Consider the following 12,379-nt stretch of genomic DNA (forward strand, 5'->3'; position numbering starts at 1 on the left):
CTTTACCCTACAAACTTTCATGGTGGTATTTATAAATTTCTTAAACTCATAAATTGTAGGCTTGTTTTATGTCTAACTTTATAATAGAGACAGTGACAGTGATAAAGTCACTCGGCTAATTATAGTGTTAGGTTATTTAATTTTTTTTATTGGTTTTTGGAAGAATTAGTAACCCAATTTCTCATTTCAGATAATTAGGTCATCTAATTTAATTTGTTGGGGTAAAGTATGAGGTCCCTTTTTTATATTATAATACATGTTCCTTCAAGCTACTATCTTTCTAGTTAACCAACCAAACTACCCTTATTATATACTTTGTAACTTAAATTTCAGGGAAATAAATAAATAAATAAATAAAACACCCTCTTTTATCCAAATCTAAAATTATTTAATTAAATAAATTGAGTTGAGCATTATTTAATCCTCCCCCGATCCCCGCAACTTTTAATTTGTATTTATTAAAATTTAGACAAAATTATTTATTTATTTATTTATTTATTTATCTTTAATTTTTTAGAAACATGCTTTAAATGTCCACACAAAAACTTCTCCATACTTTCCGTTTCTTTGTTTTAAAAAAAAAAAAATAATTTCAGGAAAGAAATTAAGAAAAATTATTAAACAGCTTCTGAAACAACTTTTGTTGAGCTGTATTTAGTGATGGATAAAAATCATTTCTTAATATTAAGTGAGAGTAAACTTATTAAATTATATAGAAAAAATAATCAGCCAATGAATTTGCTCCTGTCTTGTTAGATAACTATTGATATTTTGTTATTTTAATTTTTAAAATAAAACATAATATATTTATTTAGAGAAAGTATGTTTCTGGTATACGTTGTGATCTAAATTGACAATTTTACCCATTTGCCCCACTCTATATTGTCATTTCATAGTCGGTCTCGAGGAATACCTTTATTAAAGTGTACCCTCTCATGGGTATTAAAAATAAATCATGTTTATAATATTCCACACAAGTCCCGGGCAATTATCAATTTTAATTAAAAACATTTTTTTTTTTAATTTCAAATATAGTTCCTTTCAAATGAAAGTTAAATTAGTAAATTTCTCATTTATTTTGTGTATTTATTAATGGTTAAATATCCATTGTTATAATTTTAAATGTTAAAATTACTTCTTTCTCCTTCATAAAATCTTCTTCTAAAATATGTAATATTCTTATAATTTATTAAATTATAAGAATGATTTATAAAAAATTGGAGTAATATTTAAAAAATATATATATATAATTTTAAGCGAAGAAAAAGTTGAGGATTAATTTAATAATTTAGCAAAAAATTAAAGAAAAAACGGCTTCCAAACACAAGGGTTTTCTGAATTCTCAACTATACGCGTAACCAAACAAGAGAAGTGGAATTATACTGAAAGCGGAGAAGTGAATCTGTGTGTCCAAACACACTTCGATACACACGAAGTTGTAAACAAACAGCTATAAAAGCCTTTTATTCGCTTATTGAGGGTCTCACAGTCTTTGTGTTCTTCGCCCTCATTTCCGTTCTTCACTCTTTATCTTAAACCTTAGATCTCTTTGTTAGCTCTCTCATAAACCAAGATGTTCTCCATTGCCGGATCTTCCGTCACCATGCCTTCTCTCTCCACCTCTCTGAAGCACAGCCAGGTAAATCGTTTTTCTCTTCTTTTTACTTCATTTTTAGGTTTATCTGTTGTAAATTCAAGCTACTTTTGCTCGAAACTTTGTAAATTTGGTTATATGAATCTATAGATTCGCTTTTCTGTACTTTTGCAAAGTGTTTTTCCGGATCCGATTTGGTTTCTTGTAAAAGGTTGAGGAAATGTATGTGTTCATTCCCCGTGATTAAAGTTGCAGAGGGTTTTTGTTGATCTTTGTTTGTTTTTTGAGGTTTTAGTTAAAATTGAACGTGTTCATTTTAAGATTCTTGAGGATTTTACTCGATTGAATACGATTCTGGAATTTTGAGCATGGACGGTGATAGATCTGTTTACTTTTATTCAGCGTTCATGAGTTTTATCGTCGGATTTGATCTTAGAAACATATTTTGTTTGTGTTATGTCGTCTGTATTTTTATGCTGGAATCTTCCTGCAGGTGTCTAGCGGCAGGATCTCAGGTGTGAAATTAGTTTCAGCGCCTTCAAGCAGGGCGAGTTTTCCCTTGAGAAGGAGCTACAGGCAGAGAAGCCTTCAAGTTTGCTGTGCGGTAAGTGTTCTCTTACTATACTTTTCGTGGTTTAATTAAAGTTTTCCATCCTCTGTTTTATGATACTGAGAGCTTCATGCATATTTGTTACTGGCTTCTAATCGATAATACCGCTGTTCTTGTAAGTTTTTCCTGCATGTCATTGGTACATATTGTTTCGAAACTATTTTTATCGTCTTATATTGTTCTCTCTGAAACTGTTTCAATTAATTGAATAGTAACAAATGAACTCAGTTAAATCACATATAACATGAAATTATGGTTCTGTTTGTTGCCTCTGATTTTTTTAGTATTCTATTCTGTTCTTGGTGGTTATGGTAGTGGGAGATAATGAAGATAAGACTTCAAATTCATTAAAAAGAAAATAAAAGATATAGATAGATGAAAAGTGCTATAGAAAGTCTGCATGTAAATGGCTGGCTGCTATTGGTTGTTTTTGTTTAAGTATTGATTGATACAATTAAATTTATCGCGCAAGTTNAGAGAAAGTCTGCATTTAAATAGCTGGCTGCTGTTTAAGTATTGATTGATACAATTAAAGTTATCGCGCAAGTTTCTGGTTGCTGAGTGACGAGTGATGGTTTAACATGGTATCAGAGAAGGCATACCATGCTGTAGAGAATGTCGATTCCAATATCTCAATTGATATTGATTTCCTCTTCTTAGGGCCTTGGACTAATTTCCAAGCCCGGGAGTCTTGGAAGTATTGATATAATTATTGGTAATCCATATGCTTAAGGTCTTGGGTTGAGTGACGATTTAAACGATTTTGCTTTTCATCATCACATTTGCTTCGATTCCTCATATTTAAAACGAGAGGAATCCACATCCACTCGATGAAAATGNTATTTAAACGATTTTGCTTTTCATTATCACATTTGCTTCGATTCCACATATTTAAAACGAGAGGAATCCACATCCACTCGATGAAAATGAATGGTCTTTTGTGAGATCCCACATCGGTTGGAGAGAGGAACGAAACATTCCTTATAAGGGTGTGGAAACCTCTCCCTATCTGACACGTCTTAAAATCGTGAGGCTGACTGCGGTTGGAGAGGGGGAACGAAACATTCCTTATAAGGGTGTGGAAACCTCTCTCTAGCTGATACGTCGAGCTTCGAGAGTTTGGATGGTTGGTATGGTTTTGTTGTTTGTTTGTATGTTCAACAACATACATTGTATTCCAATGGAGGATGCCTTGTTTCTTTTATTGCATCAATGTAGTAATGTTAGCAGTTACATAACTTGTGAAACACTTGTCTTGAACAGGCTAAGCCAGAGACCGTAGAGAAGGTGGCTGGAATCGTGAGGAAACAGCTTGCGCTTTCTGAAGATTCTAAGGTCAATGGCGAATCAAAGTTTTCTGAGCTTGGAGCTGATTCTCTCGACACGGTATAATATATTCTTTTGTTAAATTAATCATCCATAAGTAGTAGCGTCCGGCTTGTCAGGTTAAATTGTTTCCTAATTTCTTCATTTGGGTGCTGATTTTTCGTTTTCTGTGTTTTATCATTTTTTAAATANATCATTTTGGTGCTGATTTTTCGTTTTCTGTGTTTTATCATTTTTTAAATATAAGATGGATTGAAGATTTCTTTCAGTTTTCAAAAATAGTTTTATTTTAAAATAGAACAAAAGAAAAAAATTCAGTTTTCCGCAATTTTACTTTTTTTTTTACCCCAAATTTCTCCTCTTTTTATACTTTTTGATTTTTTTGAATTTTTCTCTAAATAATTTCTTTTACGTGCGAGTGTTCGAACCTCATAGGTCTTTTTATTCAACCTTTTGCTCTCTAATTTTTTTTTTCTCTGACTAATATTTATGACGTTTAACTAATATTATCTCTCTACCTATTTTTCTTTCCCCACTTTTTTAATTTTATGTCTCCACAATTCTCTAAAAGATTTGAAAAGAAAAGCAGCTATCAAACTTTTATGGTGTTTGCTTTTAAAAGACAGAACAGAAAAATCCAAAAAAAACTTGAAACTGAAATAGTTATCTAATAGGGGGTCATAATTATCGAAAATAAAAAACAAAAAATGGTTTAACCCTATTACAAATTTTATTTTAAAAATTCATAAAAAATAGCAGAAAGCAGGATCAGCTTTTTCATAGTTTATATAAATATACAAGAACACTTAATTATTGTGGTCCCCTTCTGTCAGTTTTATTTATTTATTTTTATTTTTAATGTTATAAAACATCACATAAAATGTGTTGTGTTTTTTTTAAAACATATATTTACGTAAAAGAAAACTTAAGTGTTAAATAAATACTCTTCCGAACCGTTTGATAATTACAGAGAAAACAACAGTTTTACAAAATTAGTTTAGATTTTTTTTCTTATAACTTTTTAACGCCGTCTATATTATGAGTCAGTTGTTTGGAATGACTTTTTTTTCTAGTGTTAAAAATGGTTAAGCTCTCAAAAAGTCATTTTATTATGTATGCCTGTAATTAATTATAGGTAGGTCGAATTACGTGTTATATCTAAAAACTGAATAAGCATTTAAGTATCATTGTTTTTTCTTTCCCGTTTTATTTTATTTTATGAGCAAAGAGGGGAGGAAGGATTAAAATTGAATTGGGATGGTGGATGATGTAGGTTGAGATTGTGATGGGACTGGAAGAGGAATTTGACATCAGCGTGGAAGAAGAGAGCGCCCAAACCATCACCACCGTCCAAGAGGCTGCAGATCTCATCGAGACTCTCATTTCCAAGCCTAAATAATTACTATTATAAAAAGCCCGCTGCTGCTTATTATTGGGTTTTTAATTTAAAATCCATTTGGATTTTGTTTGTTTGCTAGTTTTTATAACTTTTTATATTCTTCTAGAGTGATTATGATGCTTCGCCACATTTACTCTTAAAACTGGAACCCTTCTTGAGAATTTTGAATCACTTCTACTTCTCTCATCTCTAGTCATACTGTTTTCTTATAATTGTTGTGTTAATGTTTTCTTATAAATTTAATAAGGTTTGGTGATATTTTACTTTCTTTAATTAAAATCTATGTAGGAGGATTATGACATCTTAAAAGGTTAATATTTTAAAATCTATATTTTGCTTTTGAAATTAATTTTTTTCCCTTCTGTAAATTTCTAAAAGAATAAAACCCATAAGCAAACTGGAACCCTAACGAATCAAAAGAAAGCTTAAATTCAAACTGAAGTTTAACAAACTATTTGAAGTAACAATCTAATCCAATCCTAAAATTTTAATTTTAAATTTCTAAACGAAATAATTAATCAATCCTAAAATTTTAATTTTAAATTTCTAAACGAAATAATTAATCAAAAAGAGGTTAACTCTAAATTTAATCCAACCCTAAAATTTTAAAACAATTTATTTGTATTTAATTGAATTTTGTGTTTAATAATTTTTTTTACTTAAAAACTATATAGATTTATTAAACACAAAAAGAAAAAAGTTTTAATAAATTTGTAAACTATCTTTTTTTTTTTTTATATATAGAAAATTTTAAAAACGATGAACTAAAAATCAGTGCCAATTTCTTTTAATTCGAATCTATCATAAACAACAGACCCTTAATTGAATTTAGTGGCGCGCAATGTTAATTAATTAACTCTCCTCTGTCCCCTTCTCTCACGTGAGAAAACCTATTCTATTTAATACCCCTTGCAGTTTTTGACAATAAGTGAAAGGCAAAAATGGCGTGGCCATTTTAACTACCCCCTTGTTTTTCACCCACCTAACCTAAACTCAACCCAAATACCTAAATGCCTTCTCATAAAATGTGTGTGTGTCTGTGTGTGTGTTTGTGTCAAATAAAATGAATAATAGTATATTATGAATAAAAGACTGATTATGACAAGAGAAACCAGACAAGGAAGGCTTACCTAAACGCCACAATTCAGAAAACATATTGATTGGTAGACATGTGGCTCAATTTTTGAACTGAGACACGACAAACAAATTCACAGTTAGTTAGTGTTGCATCACATGCACAAGGGAATCATATATTCATACCCCCCATGTGCCACCAAAATTACCCTCCTACTCACACTAACAAAATCTTAGGGCTCACTCACCTAAGAGAACTGAGGATACGAGATTTACCCATTATTTATCTTAGATTCTTCTACAGTTGTTTTTCTCCTGTTAAGTTTTAGAATTAATGCAGATTTTGTATGAAAAGGATATTAGAGATGACGGGAAATTCAAACGTGGACATCTATCTCTATCAAACCTTGCAGATGATGCAGGTAAAATGCAAGGGCTTAGTACCTAAAAATACTTGCAGGAATCAAGCAGCCCATCTAAAATTGAAGACTGAAACACTATGCGTTATATTGTAGTACAAATGATCTGAATTTTCCAACTGAAAGAAGCTTAGCTAAAGGTACTAAAAAAAATGAAATTAACAAAAAAAAAAAAAAAAGGAGGGAGGGGAACATGGGAGATTTTATGAATCAAGTACAAAGTGGGACTCCAGACATTTTTTGGGCTCAATGTAAGAGCAGAGAGAAGGCATGTTGTGCTGCTAATAAGGTTGATAGAAGAAGAAGCGCAGTTGAAGAGCAAGGCAGGTGGGGCTTAGGCGCTGCGAAGGAAGCTGGCAGGCCGAATGGGGAAAGGGCAGAGGGATCAGGAGCAGGCGCTTCGAACTCGTCTGGATTTGGAGGGCTGGGGTTTGAGGGAATGGTGGGAATAGAACCAGTTGCAGAAGGAATCTGATCGCCTGTCGAAGGCAGCAATGGAGCAATTTCAGGGGAGAGTTCTTGGAAAGGGGAGCTTGTAGTGGTGGAGGTCAAAAATGGTAAAGCAAGCAAAGGTGTGGCCATGAAAGCCGTAATGAGTGCTGAACAATACCAAAAGCAGGCCATTCTCATGATGATGAAATCAGTGGACTCTCTCCTCTAACTCGAGGGCGTGGTAGTGTAATATATTTGTAATATCGAGGGGGGAGGGGGGGATGTATTATTTTATTTTGGTTTATTGTCTTGATTTTTAAATTTTGTTTAACCCTTGCCTTTACTGATCTGCCGAGACTGGAGAGGATGATGGTTTTAGGGGACATTTGTTTGAAATTATGACGTGGGACCTTTGAAATGGGAGAATGGAGGAGCCAGGTAGGCCAAATTCCACGTGGCGGGTAGTAAGTGGATGTTGTGGAGGGAATACAGGTTGTAATGTTTGGGGATGGGACAAAAGATTGAACTTTTATGCTGCAGCTTGTTTGGTAGCTGACGATTCCTCTATAACCCGTGATATAGGTTCCTCCTTAATTTACGATGATTCAGATCCTAAAGTCCAGCCTAATTGATCACAACTCAATTTTACCAAACTATAAATTTCACTCATCACCCTAATTTTACTACGCTCTCTCTATTCTAATTACTCGAATTCCAATGATTAATCCCATTTCTCGAACTTGTTGAGCCGAATCAGCAGATAATGTGGAGGGATTTTTTGCTCCGGAAGAAAACAATTGACCTCATTTGTTTTGAAAGGGCTTCTTTAGAGCGAAGGAAGGGACATGGGAAGATCAAGGAAATAGATGCACAGAAGTATTACCAAATTGAAACTGATAAAATGTTAGGTGAGGATTCATTGGAAATGCCAAACAAAAGTTGGGTTGCATTTGCATTTTCAGAGGGCACCGAGCAAAATTCCAAACATAGGGATGATATGTTTAGGATTTGAATTTTGTCGAACTCAGTGAGAGTTTCTTGTAGTAAGTACATTGTATGGAGGGAAGAAAGTTGAAGAAGATCGCTATCAGATGGAATGCTTTATGTAGTTCTTATAAAGCTCGGTAAGAATTAAAATATACTCAACAAGAACGTTAGGATTTCTGTAAGATTTTTTTGGCGTTTTGAGCAACTTGATGCAAATAATATATTCCTCAAGGGTGATCTTTTTTCAGGAGATTATGTGGATCTATTCCCAAGTTTTCCACTAGTCATGAGGGAATCCGTCCAAATGAGCTTATAGGACAACCACTTGACTATTATATTTGGTTATGAGAAACATCTAGAATATTAAACTCTAAGGAGGTAGTCAACGTTAATCAAACTCATTTCCTCTAATCCCATTTTTCATGGCTCTTATTGGTCAGTAGGCAGACCATGATGTAATCCATTGATTTTTATGGTTCGTAGATCCATATATGATTGTCGGTCTAGGCACATTAGAAAGACTCATTAGAGTTCAATAGACTCTTAATTACTAATTCAAAGGTCGATAATTGAATGACTATCTTACCAGAAGAAAAAGTATCCCGTAAATGGTTCTCTTTTTTTTATTGGTGCTGCTTTTGTTCCTGGTTTTCAACAATTTATGAACCTAACATTCCTTTGTCACAAAGGTGTTCGGGATCTTTCTCTCAAAAAGTTTAACTAGTCTACACTATTGATATTTTAATTACTGGATCTGATGCGAGTGGCCCTGATCATTGGAAATTTTCTAAAATAGGCAGCTCAAGTTTAAGGATTATGGAAGCTTGACATTTTTTCGGGTATAGAGATTTGATCTCATAGAGGTACATATCTTTCTAAACGTCATTAGACTTTTCAACTACTTGATTCTGCTTAAGATATATTTTGGCAATAGCCCTCCTTAGATCTTAAGACTTAGTAAAGTTCTTTCGATTTATCATAGAGTCGAGACTCAACATATTTTTATTTACTTCTAGATAGACCAGCAAAACCACTTGTGAATAACCATGGAGTCTTAGTTTCACTTATAACATTACATCTATTAAATATACAGATCAGAAGACAAAAGGTCTGCTCTACTGAATGAATTATTTAAATTCTAGATACATAATACATAAAACTAGTGTTTAATTAAGTATGTTCCTTTTATCTAATTATTAAGATTAAGATTAATTAATTATAGATACAGGTGTGGATGGATTCACACCAAACTAGCATAAAACGTGTGACCTCCGTCGAGTCAAATAAAAAAGAATGTATGCATGGATGTTGGATTCTCGAAATAGAAACGTATAATGAAATCTAGATTGTTCCAAATATCAAAATAATTCTGTAGCGCTAGCGCATTTTCCTGCTTAACAAAAATATTTATGTCCGGTAATGAGAAGACAGTGTTGTAGAAGTACCTGACGCCTTATGCCAGAATCTCTTAGCTCATAAAGTCTCCTCCAACGAAGTGCTATACGAGGACCAAAACTGACCAATTTTGAGTAGATGCTCCTCCCTGGTAAAAGCAGAATTAGCGGAATTCAAACCAGGAATTATGTTTCATAAACTTGAGGAGTGTTGAGAAGTTAATTGAAGAAATTAATAATTGCAACCTACTTCAATCGAATGTGAGCTCTTAGATGATCCAACAGGAGAAATTATGAAATAGAAAATCTTAAAAGTAAATGAACTTTAAGCACGATCTGGTCATTCTAGGAATCCAAAATTCTAACCTGCAAGCAGTGAAGAATGAGCTTACTGTCAGCTTGAGAAGCACGAGATAATCTCGCAGAAACCTCAATCCCGTTCGAAATCCAGCGTAGATATAATGCAAAACCAAAAGTTCAACTAGTCAGAGATTGATTAGATGCAGCAGTCTCTTTGGGAGATTACTTTTCCGAGGTTTAGATACATACGACTCGGACCAAACTGAGAGTTCCTTCTTCGCAGAGCAAGTGAGTTCTACTCACTTGCTTCGAGCAGAATCTTGATCATCTGCCATATATCAACGCCCTGAGTTGCTGGTTACTCAATCCTCTATTTTCTTCCACGGTACAAAATGTACGAAATCACTATTCGATACAGCATATCAAAAGTAGTGTTAGTGATAACCAGAAAATCAGCCAAGTACAACAGAGAAATTAGCGGATAGGCTGAATAAAGATCAGAAAACTTTTACTGAGTCACTTGTAAGATTACATGACGAACCGAATCCTAGTAGTTCATAAAGTCTCCAATAATGTATTCCAAAACCGACCGTGTTTTAGCAGATGTTTCCTCCCTGATTAAGCTTAGGCAGTATTGGCGGAAACAAAACGGAAATAATCTGACGTAAACCTTGGAAGAAAATGATGTTTCTAAAACACTTCAATCGAGAATGAGCTTTTTAGATGATCCAGCAGCATAAACTGTAAAATAGAAACTCTTAAAAGTAAAAGAAAATTGAGCTCAATCTGGTTATCTAAGGAATCAAGAACCTAAACTGCGATCAGTGACGAATGAGCATACAGCCGATTCGTTAAGCACAACATATTCCCGCAGAAAACTCCAGCTTAGATATACTGCCAAATTAAATTTCAACTAGTCAGAAATTGAATAGATGCAGCAACCTCTAGTGGTGATTGTTTTTTCGAAGTTTCAGCTACATACGCCTGGAAACTGTTGGTTTGCTTCATACAGAATCTCGATCATCTTCTATACATCGACGCGCGTAATAGCCAATTACTCGATCGCCTTCTTCCTTCCACTGTCAAGAGTCTACAAAAGCACAATCTGGAATATCGAAACTATCGCTGTCAATGATTGGAACAATTAACAGAGTACAACAGAGAAATTTACAGATTAACGAAGAATACTGCTCCAAATACGTTATCGAGAAATTTCAGCCGCCAATGGAACTTCCAGAAATGTTATACTCACTCCACACCACTTCTGTTCGCTTTTCCGAGATTCAAAATGGAGAGGTCCACGATTTGTGCAGATACACCGAAGCGATGGAAGACGACGAACGAAAAGCTTCATAAATCGTTATTCGGATGAACAGAAAGGGAGGGAGAAATGAAGAACGAAAAGATGTGATTCGAGTTTAACGCGCGAGAATGCTGGCCATTGGCCATAATAAAATATTGGTATACTTATAATTTCATAAAAATAAAAAATAAAAAATTAATAATTATAACATTTTAGAAATTAGACCACGAAATTATATATATATATATATATATATATATATATTAGTCTAATACTTTCCGGCCGTGTATTTGAAAATGTCTAAATTTCTTTTTTTTTTTTAATCTTAAATTAATAAGTAATTTTTATTAAATTTGATAAAAATAAAATTAATAATTTTGATTCGTAAAAACACCATTGAAGTATTTTGCAAAAATGATAGAAGAAAGTGCATACATATCCAATTTTAAATAATAATAATAATAAATTTACTAAATTAATAAAAATAGCCTTAAACTTTCTATTTTTCTAGTTTTGGGTCCTTAAAAATTCAAAATTTTTAATAATATCCTAATCTTAAAAAAAAAAATCTCAAATATAAATTGTCATTCGTTTGGGTGAAAAGAGTTAATACTCCCTTTCAAAAATATCTTTAGATTTAAAATAAATAAAAAATGCATTTACTATTTAAAAAGTAGTCATAAATTTTTTTTTAAAAAAAATTGTATTATAGATCATTTCCAAACTTAATGTTATTTTTTTGAAACTAATGGTAATAATATTTTTGAATTTTTTTAGTTTAAAAATCTTTTCAAAGTTTTTAAAATAGTTTAAGGTTAAGGGTATTTTTGAACTGGTATTTTTAAGATTTTTCTTAAAATTTTAAGAGTATTATTAAAACTTTTGAAAGTTTAAGGTATTGCTATCATTTTGTTAAAGTTTTGAAAATTTAATGGTACTATACTTTTGTTAAAGTTGGAATATTATTGAGAAAATTGAATATATTGGTAGCTTTGTTAAAGTTAAGTCTATCCGTTATCGTGTCACTTAGCGACGTATGCTTGAGCCTCTAGCTCCGATTTAATAAGAAAGTTTTAGAAAACGGGGCAGACAGAGTTTGAGAGAGAGTTTTAAAAACAAGATTTAAAAAATTAAAATCTGTGTTACATTTGTAAGCAAAAGTCAACAATTCTGACTTCATCGAGAGAAGTTTAAAGATATTTTTTAGTGTAAAAATGGAAGATATTTTTATTAATTTAGTCCGATAAATTTACCATAATATTATCAATTAATTTAAAATTTATTGAAAAAACACCAGTTACATTTTGATTATCATGTGATTATTAGGAATCATGACACTGAAATTAGTATTAGTTACTTATCTCATGATCTGTCCTTAGTGGATGTAAGATTCTTCTCCAAACAATATTCAACCGTAATCAAGAGTTTGTTTTGTTTTATTTCTTCATGTTTACATGACAACTATGTATATATATTTAAACTATTAATTTACAAATTTGGTCCCTTAATAAATAAATAAATAAATAAATAAATAAATAAAT

General features: G+C 32.3%; 1 protein-coding gene and 1 long non-coding RNA gene across 5 annotated transcripts; one reads left to right on the plus strand and one right to left on the minus strand.

Annotated features, from left to right (window-relative positions):
- The first annotated feature begins 1,467 nt into the window (after positions 1 to 1,467).
- LOC111779337 (acyl carrier protein 1, chloroplastic-like) lies at positions 1,468 to 5,135 on the plus strand. The gene is made up of 4 exons (XM_023659478.1): positions 1,468 to 1,639; positions 2,088 to 2,198; positions 3,468 to 3,590; positions 4,804 to 5,135. Exons 1-4 carry the CDS (start codon positions 1,574 to 1,576, stop codon positions 4,927 to 4,929), a joined length of 426 nt encoding a protein of 141 aa, XP_023515246.1. The 5' UTR covers positions 1,468 to 1,573; the 3' UTR covers positions 4,930 to 5,135.
- A 576-nt stretch (positions 5,136 to 5,711) lies between these two features.
- Positions 5,712 to 10,951, minus strand: LOC111778278. 4 transcript variants are annotated; one of them, XR_002812505.1, is made up of 5 exons: positions 10,736 to 10,951; positions 10,518 to 10,640; positions 9,602 to 10,429; positions 9,287 to 9,384; positions 5,712 to 6,117 (listed from the first exon to the last, which is right to left on the minus strand). It is a non-coding gene; the product is annotated as an uncharacterized LOC111778278 (long non-coding RNA). The 4 variants fall into 4 exon arrangements; XR_002812506.1 differs by lacking the exon at positions 5,712 to 6,117 and having other exon boundaries at positions 9,148 to 9,384; positions 9,602 to 9,940; positions 10,077 to 10,429; XR_002812507.1 differs by lacking the exon at positions 5,712 to 6,117 and having other exon boundaries at positions 9,148 to 9,384; positions 10,788 to 10,951.
- Between the last annotated feature and the right edge of the window lie 1,428 nt (positions 10,952 to 12,379).

The sequence above is a fragment of the Cucurbita pepo genome, chromosome LG17 (assembly GCF_002806865.2).
Source record: "Cucurbita pepo subsp. pepo cultivar mu-cu-16 chromosome LG17, ASM280686v2, whole genome shotgun sequence".
In the NCBI taxonomy this organism is placed as follows: domain Eukaryota; kingdom Viridiplantae; phylum Streptophyta; class Magnoliopsida; order Cucurbitales; family Cucurbitaceae; genus Cucurbita; species Cucurbita pepo.

Coding starts and splice junctions, on each gene's coding strand:
- LOC111779337 (XM_023659478.1), top strand. CDS start 1,574: ATGTTCTCCATTGCCGGATCTTCCGTCACCATGCCTTCTCTCTCCACC. Junction 1,640..2,087: donor CCTCTCTGAAGCACAGCCAG/GTAAATCGTTTT, acceptor ATCTTCCTGCAG/GTGTCTAGCGGCAGGATCTC. Junction 2,199..3,467: donor GCCTTCAAGTTTGCTGTGCG/GTAAGTGTTCTC, acceptor TGTCTTGAACAG/GCTAAGCCAGAGACCGTAGA.